The 13873-nt window shown below is 42.0% G+C and overlaps 1 protein-coding gene across 2 annotated transcripts in view; it reads left to right on the top strand.

The window, feature by feature from the left end:
• Positions 1-13873, top strand: part of PLXND1 (plexin D1) — a 123508-nt gene that overhangs the window by 84700 nt on the left and 24935 nt on the right. For both annotated transcript variants that reach the window (XM_073351269.1, XM_073351270.1), the window contains exons 23-26: positions 412-519; positions 1493-1623; positions 2695-2893; positions 11871-12017. In XM_073351269.1, coding sequence (XP_073207370.1) covers positions 412-519; positions 1493-1623; positions 2695-2893; positions 11871-12017 — 585 coding nt within the window. The remainder of the gene's footprint in view (positions 1-411; positions 520-1492; positions 1624-2694; positions 2894-11870; positions 12018-13873) is intronic.

Raw genomic sequence — 13873 nt, 5'->3', positions numbered from 1 at the left:
TAGGCTGCTATATGAATGTAAGATATTTCAGTATATTTCCATTCTACTTCAAAAGTTACATATGTTTAAACACCCCATAGTCCTCTACCTTGACTTATTCCCCTGTAATTCTTTCTGTACCAAGATTCTGTAGATGTCATATTAGTCTGTTCATAATCTCCTATTTGTAACAATCTTGTTCTGCTAAGACATCTGCCTACCCCTGACTTTTGTGGTGTCTGTTCGTTCACAAGGCTCTGGCCAAGTTTTTAAAGGCTCTGTTAAAGCATACCAAAGTGTTCCTTCCTGATGGGTGGCCTCACATCCCGATGACATTACTGTTCATGTCTCAAACAATGTTGCCCTCTCTAAGTGTGGTGAAGAATCCGGTCTTGCTTACCCTTTTCTCCACATGGCTCTGTTTTATTGCAGTGTTCCTCGCTCTATGAGGAGCGTTATGTTCTGCCTTACCAGCAGCTCAACTCACAGGTCGGGTGTCAGGTCCAAGAAACGCATCCCTTGCTGTCGGGAGAATGGAAAGTGAGTAGCCTAGAGATAAACAACTGCTATTAACTGTCACGAACCATAGTCTTATTTTTTTTATATCAAAGCTAGTGAATAACAGATTTTTCAGTATGCTGGCAATTCCAGAAACGTTGGCGGGGGTTGGGGGCAAGGGGAATTTCAGGTCAAACTGAAAACAAATATTTTTGAAATTTTCAGCTAATAGAAAAGTCAAGAAAAAAAATTCATTTTGGGTCAAACAAAGTTTTGCTCAACTCAAAATGAAATGTTTTGTTTTGATTTTGAGCTTACTTTTACATTTTATAATTTAAAAAAATAAAGTTAAAGGAAATTTTTAAACAGTCATTTTGAATTAAAAAATCTAAATATTTTGTTTTGTAAATGTCAAACCAAAACGTTTCAAATTTTTCAGAATTTGATTTTCATTGTTTTTCCAACCTAAACAATTCTACAAAATCAGCCCGAATTCATTAAATGTTTTGGTGTCACCAGATTTGCATTTTTTGCCTCCCAAAAATTTTCACACAAGCTCGAGCTTACGTCCTTTTTTGTGATGCTTAAAAAGATGTTTGCATACGCCAAACAGCCAGAAAAACAAGGCGTGTCAGCTGATCAACCTTTGCTGATGATAGGAGACGAAAGCTGCTGAACTTCTGCTCTGTGGCTGCAGAATCACAGCTGACAAGATCATCCCTAGGCTTTCCTAGTGGGAGGTTTGCCATATTTTCCCAATTTCAGTCTACAGTCTCTTTGTAAATGAGTTTGAGAGCGACTCCCGCAGGCCCAGATGTAAGTGCAGTTGCTGCACATTCCTCCACAGTCAATTCTTATCTAGATAAGAAACATACATCAGATGGGGTTCAGGGAGAGAGAATTCCAGCCGAGTGTTTTTACACTTGCCAGGCACTTCAGAATGTGTCAGATAAGATAAAGGTTGATAAAGCAATGGACTGTGGCTTCCTCACCGAAGTCCCCACTTTTTCTTTAGATTCCTGAAAATTGCAGGCCCAACATGGAAGAAGGAATCGCGTTATTCTCCACCCTGCTCAACAACAAGCACTTCCTCATCGTATTCGTCCATGCTCTCGAGCAACAGAAGGACTTTGCTGTTAGAGACAGGTAAGAACTTCCTGGGGCAAGGGCAGCATTGAAAGCATCATTGACAGCCAGCCGTGGAGTCTGAAGTCCTCTATGTACCCACAGAGCAGGTGTGCTACACAGCGCCTGCCTAATCCTGACCCAGGAGGAGCACTTCCAGGCTCAGAGGGAAGGTCAGGCTCCACGGTGCCCCTGGTTTATCTGCTGCGACTACCAGAGAGGGTGCCACTTAGTGACAGTTTTGGAATATGGACACCTGTCCTACCAAGAACTTAACAGAGATCAATGAACACATTTCACATAGGCCACTGCGCACAGTTTTTTCCCGCTGCTGACGTAGGCTAGACAGCCTGGGAGATTAAAGGTTCTGTAGCCTGTTGCCAAACCCAAAACCATCTGGTCTCTGTAGAGTTCCTTTCATTTTATTTGAAGGCTGAGCCACACGGGCTTATTGGCTGAATGTCAGAGTCTGAAGAATGTGCAGGAGAACCTCAGAGTTACGAACACCAGAGTTACAAACTGAGCAGTCAGTCATATACCTCATTTGGAACCAGAAGTACACAATAAGGCAGCAGCAGAATCTTAAAAAAAAAAAAAAAAAAAAAAAAAAAGCAAATACAATACAGTACTGTGCTAAACGTAAACTACTAAAAAATAAAGGGAAAGCAGTATTTTTCTTCTACACAGTAAAGTTTCAAAGCTGTATTAAGTCAATGTTCAGTTGTAAACTTTTGAAAGAACTACCATTACATTTTGTTCAGCGTTACGAACATTTCAGAGTTACAAACAACCTCCATTCCCAAGGATTTCGTAACTCTGAAGTTCTGCTGTAAAACTGCACCGTTATACAGGGGAGCACCAAAAAGTACAGTGATTAGTTTTGTCTTGTATGATTTGCATCTCATACCACTAAAGAGTGGCATGATCCAATATGAGAACCAATAGCACTGAAAGAGTTTGAAATGTCAACGCACTTGAGAGGTGTCATGAAAAGGTTCTGGTATATTGCCATGGCCTTGAATTCTTTTGATGCCAATTGACTGTATTGTCGTGTATAATCAAACCTAGGATTATTTATAACTCTTCTTTCAGGTGTAACTTGGCCTCCTTGCTCACTATTGCATTACATGGAAAACTGGAGTACTACACTAGCATCATGAAGGACCTGTTGGTGGATCTCATAGATGCTTCAGCTTCGAAAAACCCTAAGCTTATGCTGAGGAGGACCGAGTCTGTGGTGGAAAAGATGCTCACCAATTGGATGTCCATCTGCATGTACAGCTTTCTCAGAGTAAGAGAAATAAGTATGGATGCTGTTCTAGCTATGAATAGACCACCTGAGTGTAATATGGGAGAGACAGGTCAGCTGGTGATCAAAGTGTCTACGAGTTTGGTTAAACCAAGTCATTGAGATGACTTCTTATAGCCTAGTCACTAGCAATGGGTGAAACTCAATAGACTCCAAAGTTCAGTTTGAACAGGCAGCCAAAAGTTCCACTGTTTCTCCACTTTTATCTCTGTCTCTGGGCTGGAAATCTCATGAGATCAAATTTTACCTTGAGCTTTCTGGTATGGCTTAGTTTTTCAGGGCCAGAATCACCAATGGAACAGTTTTTTCACCATACAGTGGGAAGGTGTGGAGCAAAGTCGTGAGGGAATAATTTTTTTTAAAAAAGCTAGTTTGCCAAAATGGTTTGAGTTTTTGACAGAAGTTCCAGTCAATTCTTATTTTCTTTGAGCCAGTTTGCACAGCCCCATCAATCACCCTTCAATGGTTCTGTGCTTCCTCATTTTGAATGCAAGGGCACAGAGTACTGAGGAGAAGCCTGTAACGCATGAGGAGAAACATTTTTGAGTTGCTTGTTGATATTCTTAAGCCCAAAGTGTATTTGCCATTCTGAATCTGTCAAACAGAGCATGTCCTGAGAAGCAGGAGAGGATGTAGACTTGGATTTCCATCCCTGAAAGCGTTCTTCTCATCCTGTTGTTAAGGATCTATCCATTGTAATATAAAAGAACATAACTTCAATATCAGAACACACCAATGGTCCCTGTGCTCCATGTTCTATCTTCAACACTTGACAATTCCTGATGCTTCAGCAGTGGGATTTTCAGAAGAAGCGAGCAATAACCTAACTCTGATCACATAGAAGTAAATGGGAACATGCCCATTGACTTCAGTGGGACTAGAGTTAGGCCAGTAACTAAGGATTTTTGAAAATCACACCCCAGATTTCCTCCAATTGTATAGTAATTGTAATTATTGTGTTCACCATGGGATCAGTACTATAATATGCCCATGTGTACCATAATTTCTTTCAGTCCCAGCTGATGATCATTTTATGTCCTGAAGCTAGGGTTGCCAGTCCTCCAGGATTGTCCTGGAGTCTCCAGGAATTAAAGATTAATCTTCAATTAGAGATTATGCCATGTGAGGAAACCTCCAGGAATACGTCCCACCACAATTGGCAACCCTACCTGAAGCCTGAGGACTGATAGTCCACATACTTCTATTGTAGTTAGTATTACTAGCTCATATAATTGCAATCAGAAAAAGTACTAGAATTAATAGGGATGGCAGCGCATCAAGATGAGATGATTCCCCTGAAAATCTCTTCTGGTAACCCAAGAAGTGCTCTTTAACCAAGACCGTGGGAACACTAGGGACTCCCGACTAGAGAGGCACCAAAGCTGAGAAGGTTAAATCTAGCTCCAGATCTGAACTTCACCAAAATTCCGGGGTGTTTGGCTCTGAGATTTCGATTCAGATTTCATCATATTGATAATTGAGACCATTGTCATTCCTTGTTCGTTTCCAAGAGGCTTCAACCCAAACTGCAAACTTGCTGAACTAATTTTTCTACAGTCTAATTTTTGCATCCACAGAAGAAACAGCCTTCTGCTTACACACTACATCTTCTCCACGCAAACTGTGCCGATGGCTAAATACTGGATTTCCATATACAAATGCTGCCTGCATGGACAAGTCAGGGATTTTGACCACACAAACTTTAGCCATGAAAAATTATGCCTGCAGTTTTGTAGTTTGCTTTTGAAAACTTGTCCTAGATAGATTTCTAACATAGTTCAGTGTATTTAAAATACATTGTTGATGATGATCTCACATACTTGGATGTAAATCAGAAGTCATTCTGCTGAAGTCAGTGAAGTTACACTGGTGTAATACTGGTGATTCAGACCCATAGTGTAGTTACCTATATTTTGAGTATCCTCATCAATTGTATATTTTAAATTAGAGAGAGACTCAAGGCACAGAATCAAAAGCTGTATCTGGACCAGATTTCAGGGGTTGTTGGGATATAGATCCAGGCCTATCTCTGTTTATCAAACAATTAAATATATACAGTACCTACTGGCCACTAGGAAATAATTTATGACAGCTCCTTCATTTGCTGAATTTTGGCCTCTTTTTTTGTTCACGAAATCCCTGTGAACAGATTGCTCATTTCTCAGTTTTATTTGCCATTCAATGTTGTTTAATGACTTTTTCCCCATATTTCTTTACTCTGTAGCTTGCTATTCATAATTCAAGCTCATGCTTAGTTGTGGTCGGTCAAATAAATCAGATGGTATTGTTTCTGATCGCTGATGGATAAGCTCTTAGCTGATCCATTGGGTTATTGATGTGAATATCCACAGGAAGCAAATCCAACCTGTGCTCAGGCTATTAAAAGTCAATGGCACAAATGTTTGCAAAAAGTGAACACTAAAGGAGCAGAAAAAAGACCAAAATGAATTTGTTTAAAATGCCAATGAGTTTGAAAGACATACCCAGGATGTGAAATATATCACAAATTTAAGGAAATTTGAACTATACCTGTGGTTGGTGATGGAAGTCCAGGAATTGTAAAGTGTAAAGATTTAGGGTTTTGGTTTTGTGCATATAGTTAAATCATATGCAAAAAGTTACTGATTGAAGACCACATATGAAACTAAGAAAATGTGCCATCATCTGATACAACCCAGAGCAACTGCCTAATTTCTGCTGGAAATGAGCATTATGCAAGACAGCTTTCTCAGAAAAAAGCTGAGTTTTATCATACGGGACTTGGGTCTTGGATGGCTTATAAAGGGAATTAAAAGTGCTTGTGGTTCTTAAGTGGCTTGCAAGTTCCTACGTGTCCCGGTACAAATGTGAGAGAGCTACCAATTGACACCTGTATGAATTGAGACTACTGATCACACCTTCTGCTCATCAAATTGGACTGGAAGTTTATCTTGAAGATAGGGCTTGGTCCATGGATCCAGCTCTTTGTAATAGGAGAGAGAGCCACAGATTGTGATTCATAGATGTTAATATAAAACATGAAGCTGGCTTGTAAATGATTTGTTCCTTCCATCTGCACCCTGGCTTTATCCCAATACAGAGGAAGATAAGACAGATGTTATCAATAGAAACTTGTACTGAATGACGACGTGATAGTGCTGTAACTGTGTGGAGCTCTGGCGCCTAGACCTGACCTGGTGGAGTTTGGGGAAAACCTGCAGATAGCAAGAAACTGAAGAGTGAGCTGCTTTGGCTGAAATGGGATGGTACCACCTCAGTAGCCATCCTTTAGCTGCAATATAGCTCTTGGCTATTGGGCAGATGAAGAGGAAGAAAGGCTAGCAAGTCACTGATGCTGTCAAGTCCCTTTACATGTACTGTTTAGCAATATAAATGTGACGGGTAGCTTCCATTGGCATCAGCTGAATTTGTGGACGCTCAGCACATCTGAAAAACAGGCCAACCATCTAAGTAGTTATCACAGTTGCTGTAATTTTGTCTGTCTGGGTGATTAGCACCTAAGTGTGACATCTCATTAAAAATGTGGCCCCTCCAGCCACATAGTGCCCCTACCCCACATGTGGCAGGGACTCTGAAGAGCACCAACTAGTGACCCACCAGCACAACTTTCTGCAACATCGAGGTGTCTTAACCAAGTACTGATCTAGCTTGAAGCTATGAAATCTGACAGGGTCACCACCTCACTAGGCTAAAAACTGCAGGCCATGTTTTAGGTTGCAGACCTGCTAGAGGTTTGGTCTAGTCTCAGCTATAATAACAATCAATATCTTGGACCAGAAGATTTTCAAAGTGCCTAGTGATTTTAGATGCCTCCATTTTTGGATGCCCAACTTGAGATACCTTAAAGGGAAAGCACTCAGCACTTACTGAAAATCAAGCCGCTTTAAGGTGTCTCAAGTTGGGTGTCCAGAATCACTAGTCACTTTTGGGGAGCTTGGCCCTTAAAGTACCCACAAATACAGGACGTTCAAATGCTGCTTATTTAACTTTTCTTTTGAAGCCTCAGATATCACAGCCCACTTGACCACTGAAAAACAGGCATCCATGCCCTAGGACACTTAGAAAAAATAAACCTGTTTTGTGTCCTTCTCTCAATCACAGGGACACTGGCATTTAAGAAAGAGAAGGTGATGCTGTGCTAGAGGTTTTTTTCTGTCTGCATCATGCAGTCTTGAGGCTGGTTTGAGGAGTGTATATGTTGGTGGTTCGGACGTTCTGTTCGCTAGCAGAAGCTATTATATCTTTAAAGAATTTAATTCCTTGGTACCAGTGAGTTCAGTAACAAGTTTGGGCCTACTTGAGAGAGCTGACTTCCGGCATGAAAAGATGAAAAGTGTTCACTGTGCTACATAACACAAAAGGCTCTGTCATGAGAAGTAGACTGACCCTTTTGGTTTTCCCTCCTTCGGGACAGGCTAACGTAATTCACTTGTGGCTTTGTTCCACCGCTTGATCTATGTGGTGTGCCTGAAGCTATGAAAATAAAAGCAATTGTTCTACTTTTCACCACAGAGTGTTTCCCTCTTTCTGAAAAATAAACATTTGTGGTTACAGTGCAACACAGCCTTGTTCTACAGTGTCTTTCTACTCATCTCCCTCCCAGACTGCTTTGCAGTGGGAGACAGAAGTTAGAGGACTGTCAAAGGAAAACTGTGTGTTTCCTGCAGAGATGTGAAAAGAGAGAAGAGATGGGGAGATCTAGGGAGTCCATTTGAGGTGGCAGGAGTTCCCAGAGGAGAATGCTCCCACACCAGCCTGGGCCTGATTGTGGTAAAGGAAAGAGAGGAACCCAAAGCCAGACAAGTAGACTGTGCAGGGCAGGAATAAAGAGGGTCTCAGGATCAAATCCTGGCATAACTGAATGCAGATCTGCTGAAGTCAGGTGAATTTACACCAATGCTGATTTGGCCCAAAGTCTGAGATTTAAATTACCAGTGATAGACAGACACCTCCATTGTGCACCTAATGTCTGTGAAACAAATGTACTTCCCTTTACACAGCTGGTTTTTGGTAAAGAAATTTACCAGCCCCCTTGTAACACTGGGCCATGAGACTTATGTGACGATGGGTCTGTTTTTAGTTCCTGAATTATACCCATTAATCACAATGTCTATTTGAAACAGCTGCTATAAAAGGCCCCTTACACTGTACAGCGCAAAAATTCCAACTGCTTGTATTTTCCCTCATAAGTTAACATTACACAGTTTAAACATTTGTTTTATATTAATGTTCTGCCCAACAGCCCATCCATTTGAGTTGCAGCAAAGAAAGATTTGAGGAGCTGTCTGCAAATGGAGAAGAGTCCCTTACAAAATTCAGAATGACCATAGTCACCAGTAGCCTAAGTTTAATGCAGCACCCCTGTAGTCAGTGGAATTATCATTATGATAAGGGGGAATTTGCCTTGGTAGATTCGGAAAATATGATGGTAAAATCTCAGGAGGTTTGGAGTTTGGATGAGGGTCAGAGAAGTATCTAGAAGTTTGGATGTGTATGCAAAGCTTATCCAAATGATCTGAACTGACTGCAGAATTGAGCTGGAGATCTTAGGTGAAATTATCCATGTCAGTACTGCATACTTATGATTATACAGGAAATACTGAAAGAAGATCCTTTCCCGAGTGCTATTTCAGCACTTTGCTGTCTAGTCCCTGACAGACCCAGTAAGCATGGAGAGGACGTGAAAATGAAAGTTAATGGTACAGTAATTAGCTAGAAATTTACCTGAAATACAATGTTCAGATCTGGGTCATAGAATCATAGAATATTAGGGTTGGAAGAGACCTCAGGAGGTCATCTAGTCCAATCCCCTGCTCAAAGCAGGACCAACACCAACTAAATCATCCCAGCCAGGGCTTTGTCAAGCCAGGCCTTAAAAACCTCTAAAGATGGAGATTCCACCACCTCCCTCGGTCCCGATCCCAGTTTCCCCAAAACCTGTGGGGATGGATGGATCTGGGTTTTGGTTCTCTCCATGACACCGATAGGGAGTCAGTCCAAAAGTGGAAATCCAAAACAGCATGGGGTGTCTTTGGATCTGGGGTTTTGGTTTGGGTCCATCTCTAACATCCAGTACCCTCTGTCCTCATATGGCAAGCGCTCGTTTAGCCTGAAACTTCGGTGGGAACTTCCTAGTACTGGGCACTTGGAATAAACAGGAGTTTTCCATTGTTCTGCTCAAGCATTTTGGAAATGTCTGTAATATGTTCCCAGAAGGACATCTCTAATGACACATCAGCTCATTAATGCGGGAGTAACATGTGAATCCTGTCTGTGCTCTGAATCTTAATTTTTTTTCCAAGTCACTTTTGAAATCCAGGCATATAAAAACCAATCCCCATACATCATGCATGGAACAGTTCAAACGATGCCAACCTTTACTGTGCTTTCTATTACTATAAAGTTATTTTGGTGCCAAGATAATTTTAAGAACCCGTAACACTGCAGTCAGAAATTTTTAAAAAAGTATAATTAAAATATATTCATGGGGGGAGAGAATGTGCTTTTTGAAAAAAAATCTATTTTTTCTCCTGAATCAGCACTGATCTTTGCTAGTTCAACTGCTTCCCCCAAACTAGCTGAGTCCAAAGGCAGTTTTTGACTCATTTCCAAACTGGTTTTCCCAACAATAGTCCAGGTTTCCAAGTTAGCCATTTTATCTTCAGTGCCTGCTTGCCAGCCTCCTTTTCCAATCTTTGAAATTTTCTGTCTGATTAATGTTTTTGCAGATTTCCACAACAGTTTCTGGATTTCAAAACTGAAGAGCCAAACACAGAAATAGAATCTAACAGGCTGAGCATTGTAGTTTATTTCCTATGTTATTACTTTTGGGTGTTAAAGGATAATGGTCTATGCTACAGCAGAGTCTGATATACCCATTTCAATTATTTCTTGGGCCGTTCTCTCTCCATGGTATGTTCATGTACACAAAAAATTTGCCACATGATCAGCTTCACTCAACACACTATAGTAGGTTGGAACCAAGTAGTAAATAGCTAATCTACCAGCAGAACTCTCACACAATAAGCTTTTGCTGGCTTTGGAGGCAGCTTTATGGCTAAGGTGTAATTTAACTCTAGCTGAGGTTTTTGAAGAGTCTGAGAACTGGCAGTCATTTCTTGCATGATACGTGGATACAGATGAGCCTTAAACCAGATCGAACCACCTGTCCTAAACTTTGGACGGGGAGGAGGGTTTGAATCTGAACCAGGATCCAGATTCAGCTTTCATGATTGGCCCTTCTTTCTGTAATAGGCTGAATCCAAATCCAGGAATCAAGCACCTTCCAACCTTTCAGGGGATGGAGTTCAAATCCCAGATCTGAACTGAGCATTTGTGACTGTTCCCTACAAATACATGATCACATGCTGTGTAAAACAGAGAAAGTCCTGATTCATCGTAGCAAGGCCAGCTTTAGGAGCACTGAATGCAATGAGGTTAATTTATAGGCACCCCAACTCCAAATCACATAGTGATGCAAGCAGGTGACATTTGCATGTTCCTGTCAAAACTCTCTCTCGGCCTCAGTGTCATCCTCTTGCATGATGGCTATGAATTCTCCCTTTCATCAAAGTCATCTCCATGCCGTCTGATTTTCACGTCTCTAATCAAGCCCTGCAACTTTTCCCAATCCTTAAAAGCACAACCAGTTCCTCCTAAACACCTTTCCCAGTGCACAGCCATGCATTCCTGGGGCGACTAGCACATTACCCCATTCAGAAAGAATGTTACAGAAAGTTGTTAAACTTCCACAGCAGCCCCAAATAAACTTTCCAGTTGCATTAGAAATATCACCCTTGGAAAATTAAATATATGCACCATGGCACAGATGGTGTGTGCCCACCTACACCCATACTGTAGTGTCATATCATCTACTGCACTGGACGCAGCAGAATCAGAACTGACATCAAACTAATTGCTTTAGCAATTATAAGGCATTTGGAATAGAAGACTCACCAAGCCTTAATTATGAAGCAGATTGAACAGGCTCTAGCATCTCATGGTTCAGAAATGTCAAAATAATCAGATATCAGTTGTCTTGGGTAGAGTTTCAGATGGCTGGGATGTGCATATATGTATGTCTGTGTGTGCATGTGTACATGTCATGCTCAGAAAAATATAAATGTGCAATAATTTACACTAGCTTCATTTGGAAGAACTAACAAATGAACATTAGGGTGAATGGGATGTACTGTAATGTAAATTTGTTAAGGAAATAGATAATAGTTCTCTAGTGCATCTGTGTAGCTGCAGTGACTGGATCAGAAATGTTGCTGTAAATATGTTTAGATGAATGGAGTTGAGACTAGGAAGAAGGTTTTGCTATTGGTGGTTAGGACAGTACTGTAATGATCAGGGCTTCATTGTGGTAGGGACTGTACGAATGCATAGTGAAAGTGAGTCCCTGCCCCTGCTTATATTTATGCTCAATGTGCTATATTGTACACTGTCTATTTTAACAATATATTTTGAACCATATAAACATTGCATTCTAGTTATGAGACATAAAGCCGTGACCCATTTGTGGTAATTCGTGATCCTACAGCACTTCTTTAGGAGTTAGTCAGCCTGATTCGGGCTATCACATCCTGCCTCTCTAAAATTCCCCCCATGTGACTTCATTTGGGTGTGACGTCCTGCTTCACTTCCTATCCTAAACTGATGTGTTGTGTATTGTTGCCACGCGCTGTTACTGTGAGATGCTGAATGCCTTTAGCTCCCAAAAATTCAGTGGGAGTTGAGGTTACTGCGCTCTTTCCAGGGATTTCTCAGCACCTGGCATGGATCATCCTTAAACAGCAGGCACTTCCAACTCCAGAGGTGTCTGGGACCTTGCAGGATGAAATCACTATGTCACCTGGTGCATCTGTGCAGACCCTGTCTTAAAGGACCACGTAGTTTGAAGGATTTACTTTAATTGATTCCTAGTTACCCACTTCCTTTCCTTTTCTTTCCCCAGGAGACAGTTGGGGAGCCCTTCTTCCTGTTGCTCTGTGCTATCAAACAGCAGATCAACAAGGGTTCCATTGATGCCATCACGGGAAAAGCCAGGTATACTCTCAATGAGGAATGGCTGCTGAGAGAGAACATTGAGGCAAAGCCAAGGGTAAGTGAGTCTTGAACCCCTCACGTGATGCCATGTCAGGATTCTGCAAAAGCCTAAGATGCAATTAAAAATGTTTGCCCAAGAAAACTCTAGAGGCTTATGTTTAAAAAGAGATAGATGTGCAAGTATACTCGTAAAGTACGTGTGTAATGTTGCACCTCGCTTGCATGTGTCATTCCTTTGATCGCACAATCAGATCAGATTATTGGGCATGTAAATGATTCACCCTCCTCTACAAATGCTGTTACCCAGTTTGCACATGTAATTGTGATAATCGTGCATGTTAGACATGCAGTGGTGCAGGCACTTTTCACATGCAGTGGTGACCCTGACTGTTTCAAAACCAGGCATGCAACAACCTAGACAAGGAACATATCCAACCTGGCTCTTGCAGAGTCCATCTGATGGGCCCGGATCAGGGGTGATGCTAAATAGATAGATGATGATCTCTGGCAGTCAGAGGGTTAAAGAACAAAGAGTGTCTCCTCTCTACAGTTTCTGGCAAATCAGTGACTTCAGTGCCAATGAGAAGTTGCTAGCTATAAAGTTGCAATCTGGTGTGAAAGCTTTTGTACTGGATGTTATAGGAATCCTGCTGAAAAGTAATCCTGTAAAATGCCTCTCAGGAATAACTCAGACAAAAATGTATATCCAAAGAGACTTTGTTACCATCAGTCTGACAGAGAATGCAGTAGACAGGCCTATCCAGAGCTTGGCCCAAATTTTGCTTTTGATATCAGTGGGGGAAACCTGGAGCAGCTCCACTAAAATCAGTGAGGCTACTCCAGATGTACACCAGTGTGACTGAGAGCAGGTTTTGACCCTATAGCCTTAGCTGCATCTCTGCAGATTCCTTTTACCAATTGACCTGTAATTCACTGGGCTCCCGTGAAAGTTCCAGCTGTAATTCTCAGGCGTGATTCTCAGGCTTGCTGTTAACAGAGATGCAAAAACAAGACCCATAAAAGTGTGGGTGCAAAATGGGAGGTGGTACCGAAGCTCGTTTGGAATCAAGCTGGTGGTGTTAGGGGGGTGAAGGGGAGGCTGGAGCAATATTGACTGGAAAGTGGGATTTGAATCGGAATACTGGATCAGCCCAGCTTGTGTTGGGAAGAGCGATGTGATTGGACACCCAGAACATGAGCCTCTGTTGCTCTTCTTTTGACTTCATTGGTAGCTTCACCAAAGAGAGGAGAACAGGATACGCTCCACACTGTCCTGTCCTCCAAGAGGATAGCCGTCACTTTTGCTGTCCTGTGATTGGCTGATGTGACCGTTTTCTCAATGTCATGCACAATGAGACAATTTACCCTTTCCATAAGGTAGCATAGTTTCATCGACTCCCATGTCACTGCCCCCACTTACCCCAGTACTAAACTTGGCCCAGCATCTGATACAACAAAACCTTTATGCAGCTGAGGGAGTCCATTCATAGCATTGCAGGAAGCCACAACAATGGGCACTGACTGTCTCCCTTGTCACCAGTCTCAGCAGAGGAGCCAAGGACATGAATGGGCCATGGAGACTGAACCCTCTCACCCTTAGAGGTGGTCCCTGTGGGGCAGGGCTAAGGCCCCTTAGCAGGGCAGAGTGGGGGAAGCTTGCACTGTTGCTCCTCATGCACCCCTAGCTCTGTGAATAAATAAGGGCCCTCAGTCTCCAGGGCTGTAAATCAGCATCTTTCACCAGCACTGAGACTCAAACAGAGGTTTTGTTCAGTGGGATTTCTAGCAGCACGATGCATGGAATGTACCAATAAAAACTGTACGTGCCCTGCAACCTCTTGGTGTCCTTGGGAATCAACAGCCCATTATGGATCATCCCCATCCATTACGGATCACCCCAACCCTAACTCT

Source organism: Lepidochelys kempii, chromosome 7 (genome assembly GCF_965140265.1).
Source record: "Lepidochelys kempii isolate rLepKem1 chromosome 7, rLepKem1.hap2, whole genome shotgun sequence".
Taxonomy (NCBI): Eukaryota; Metazoa; Chordata; order Testudines; family Cheloniidae; genus Lepidochelys; species Lepidochelys kempii.
This window is presented reverse-complemented; position numbering and strand designations above follow the sequence as displayed.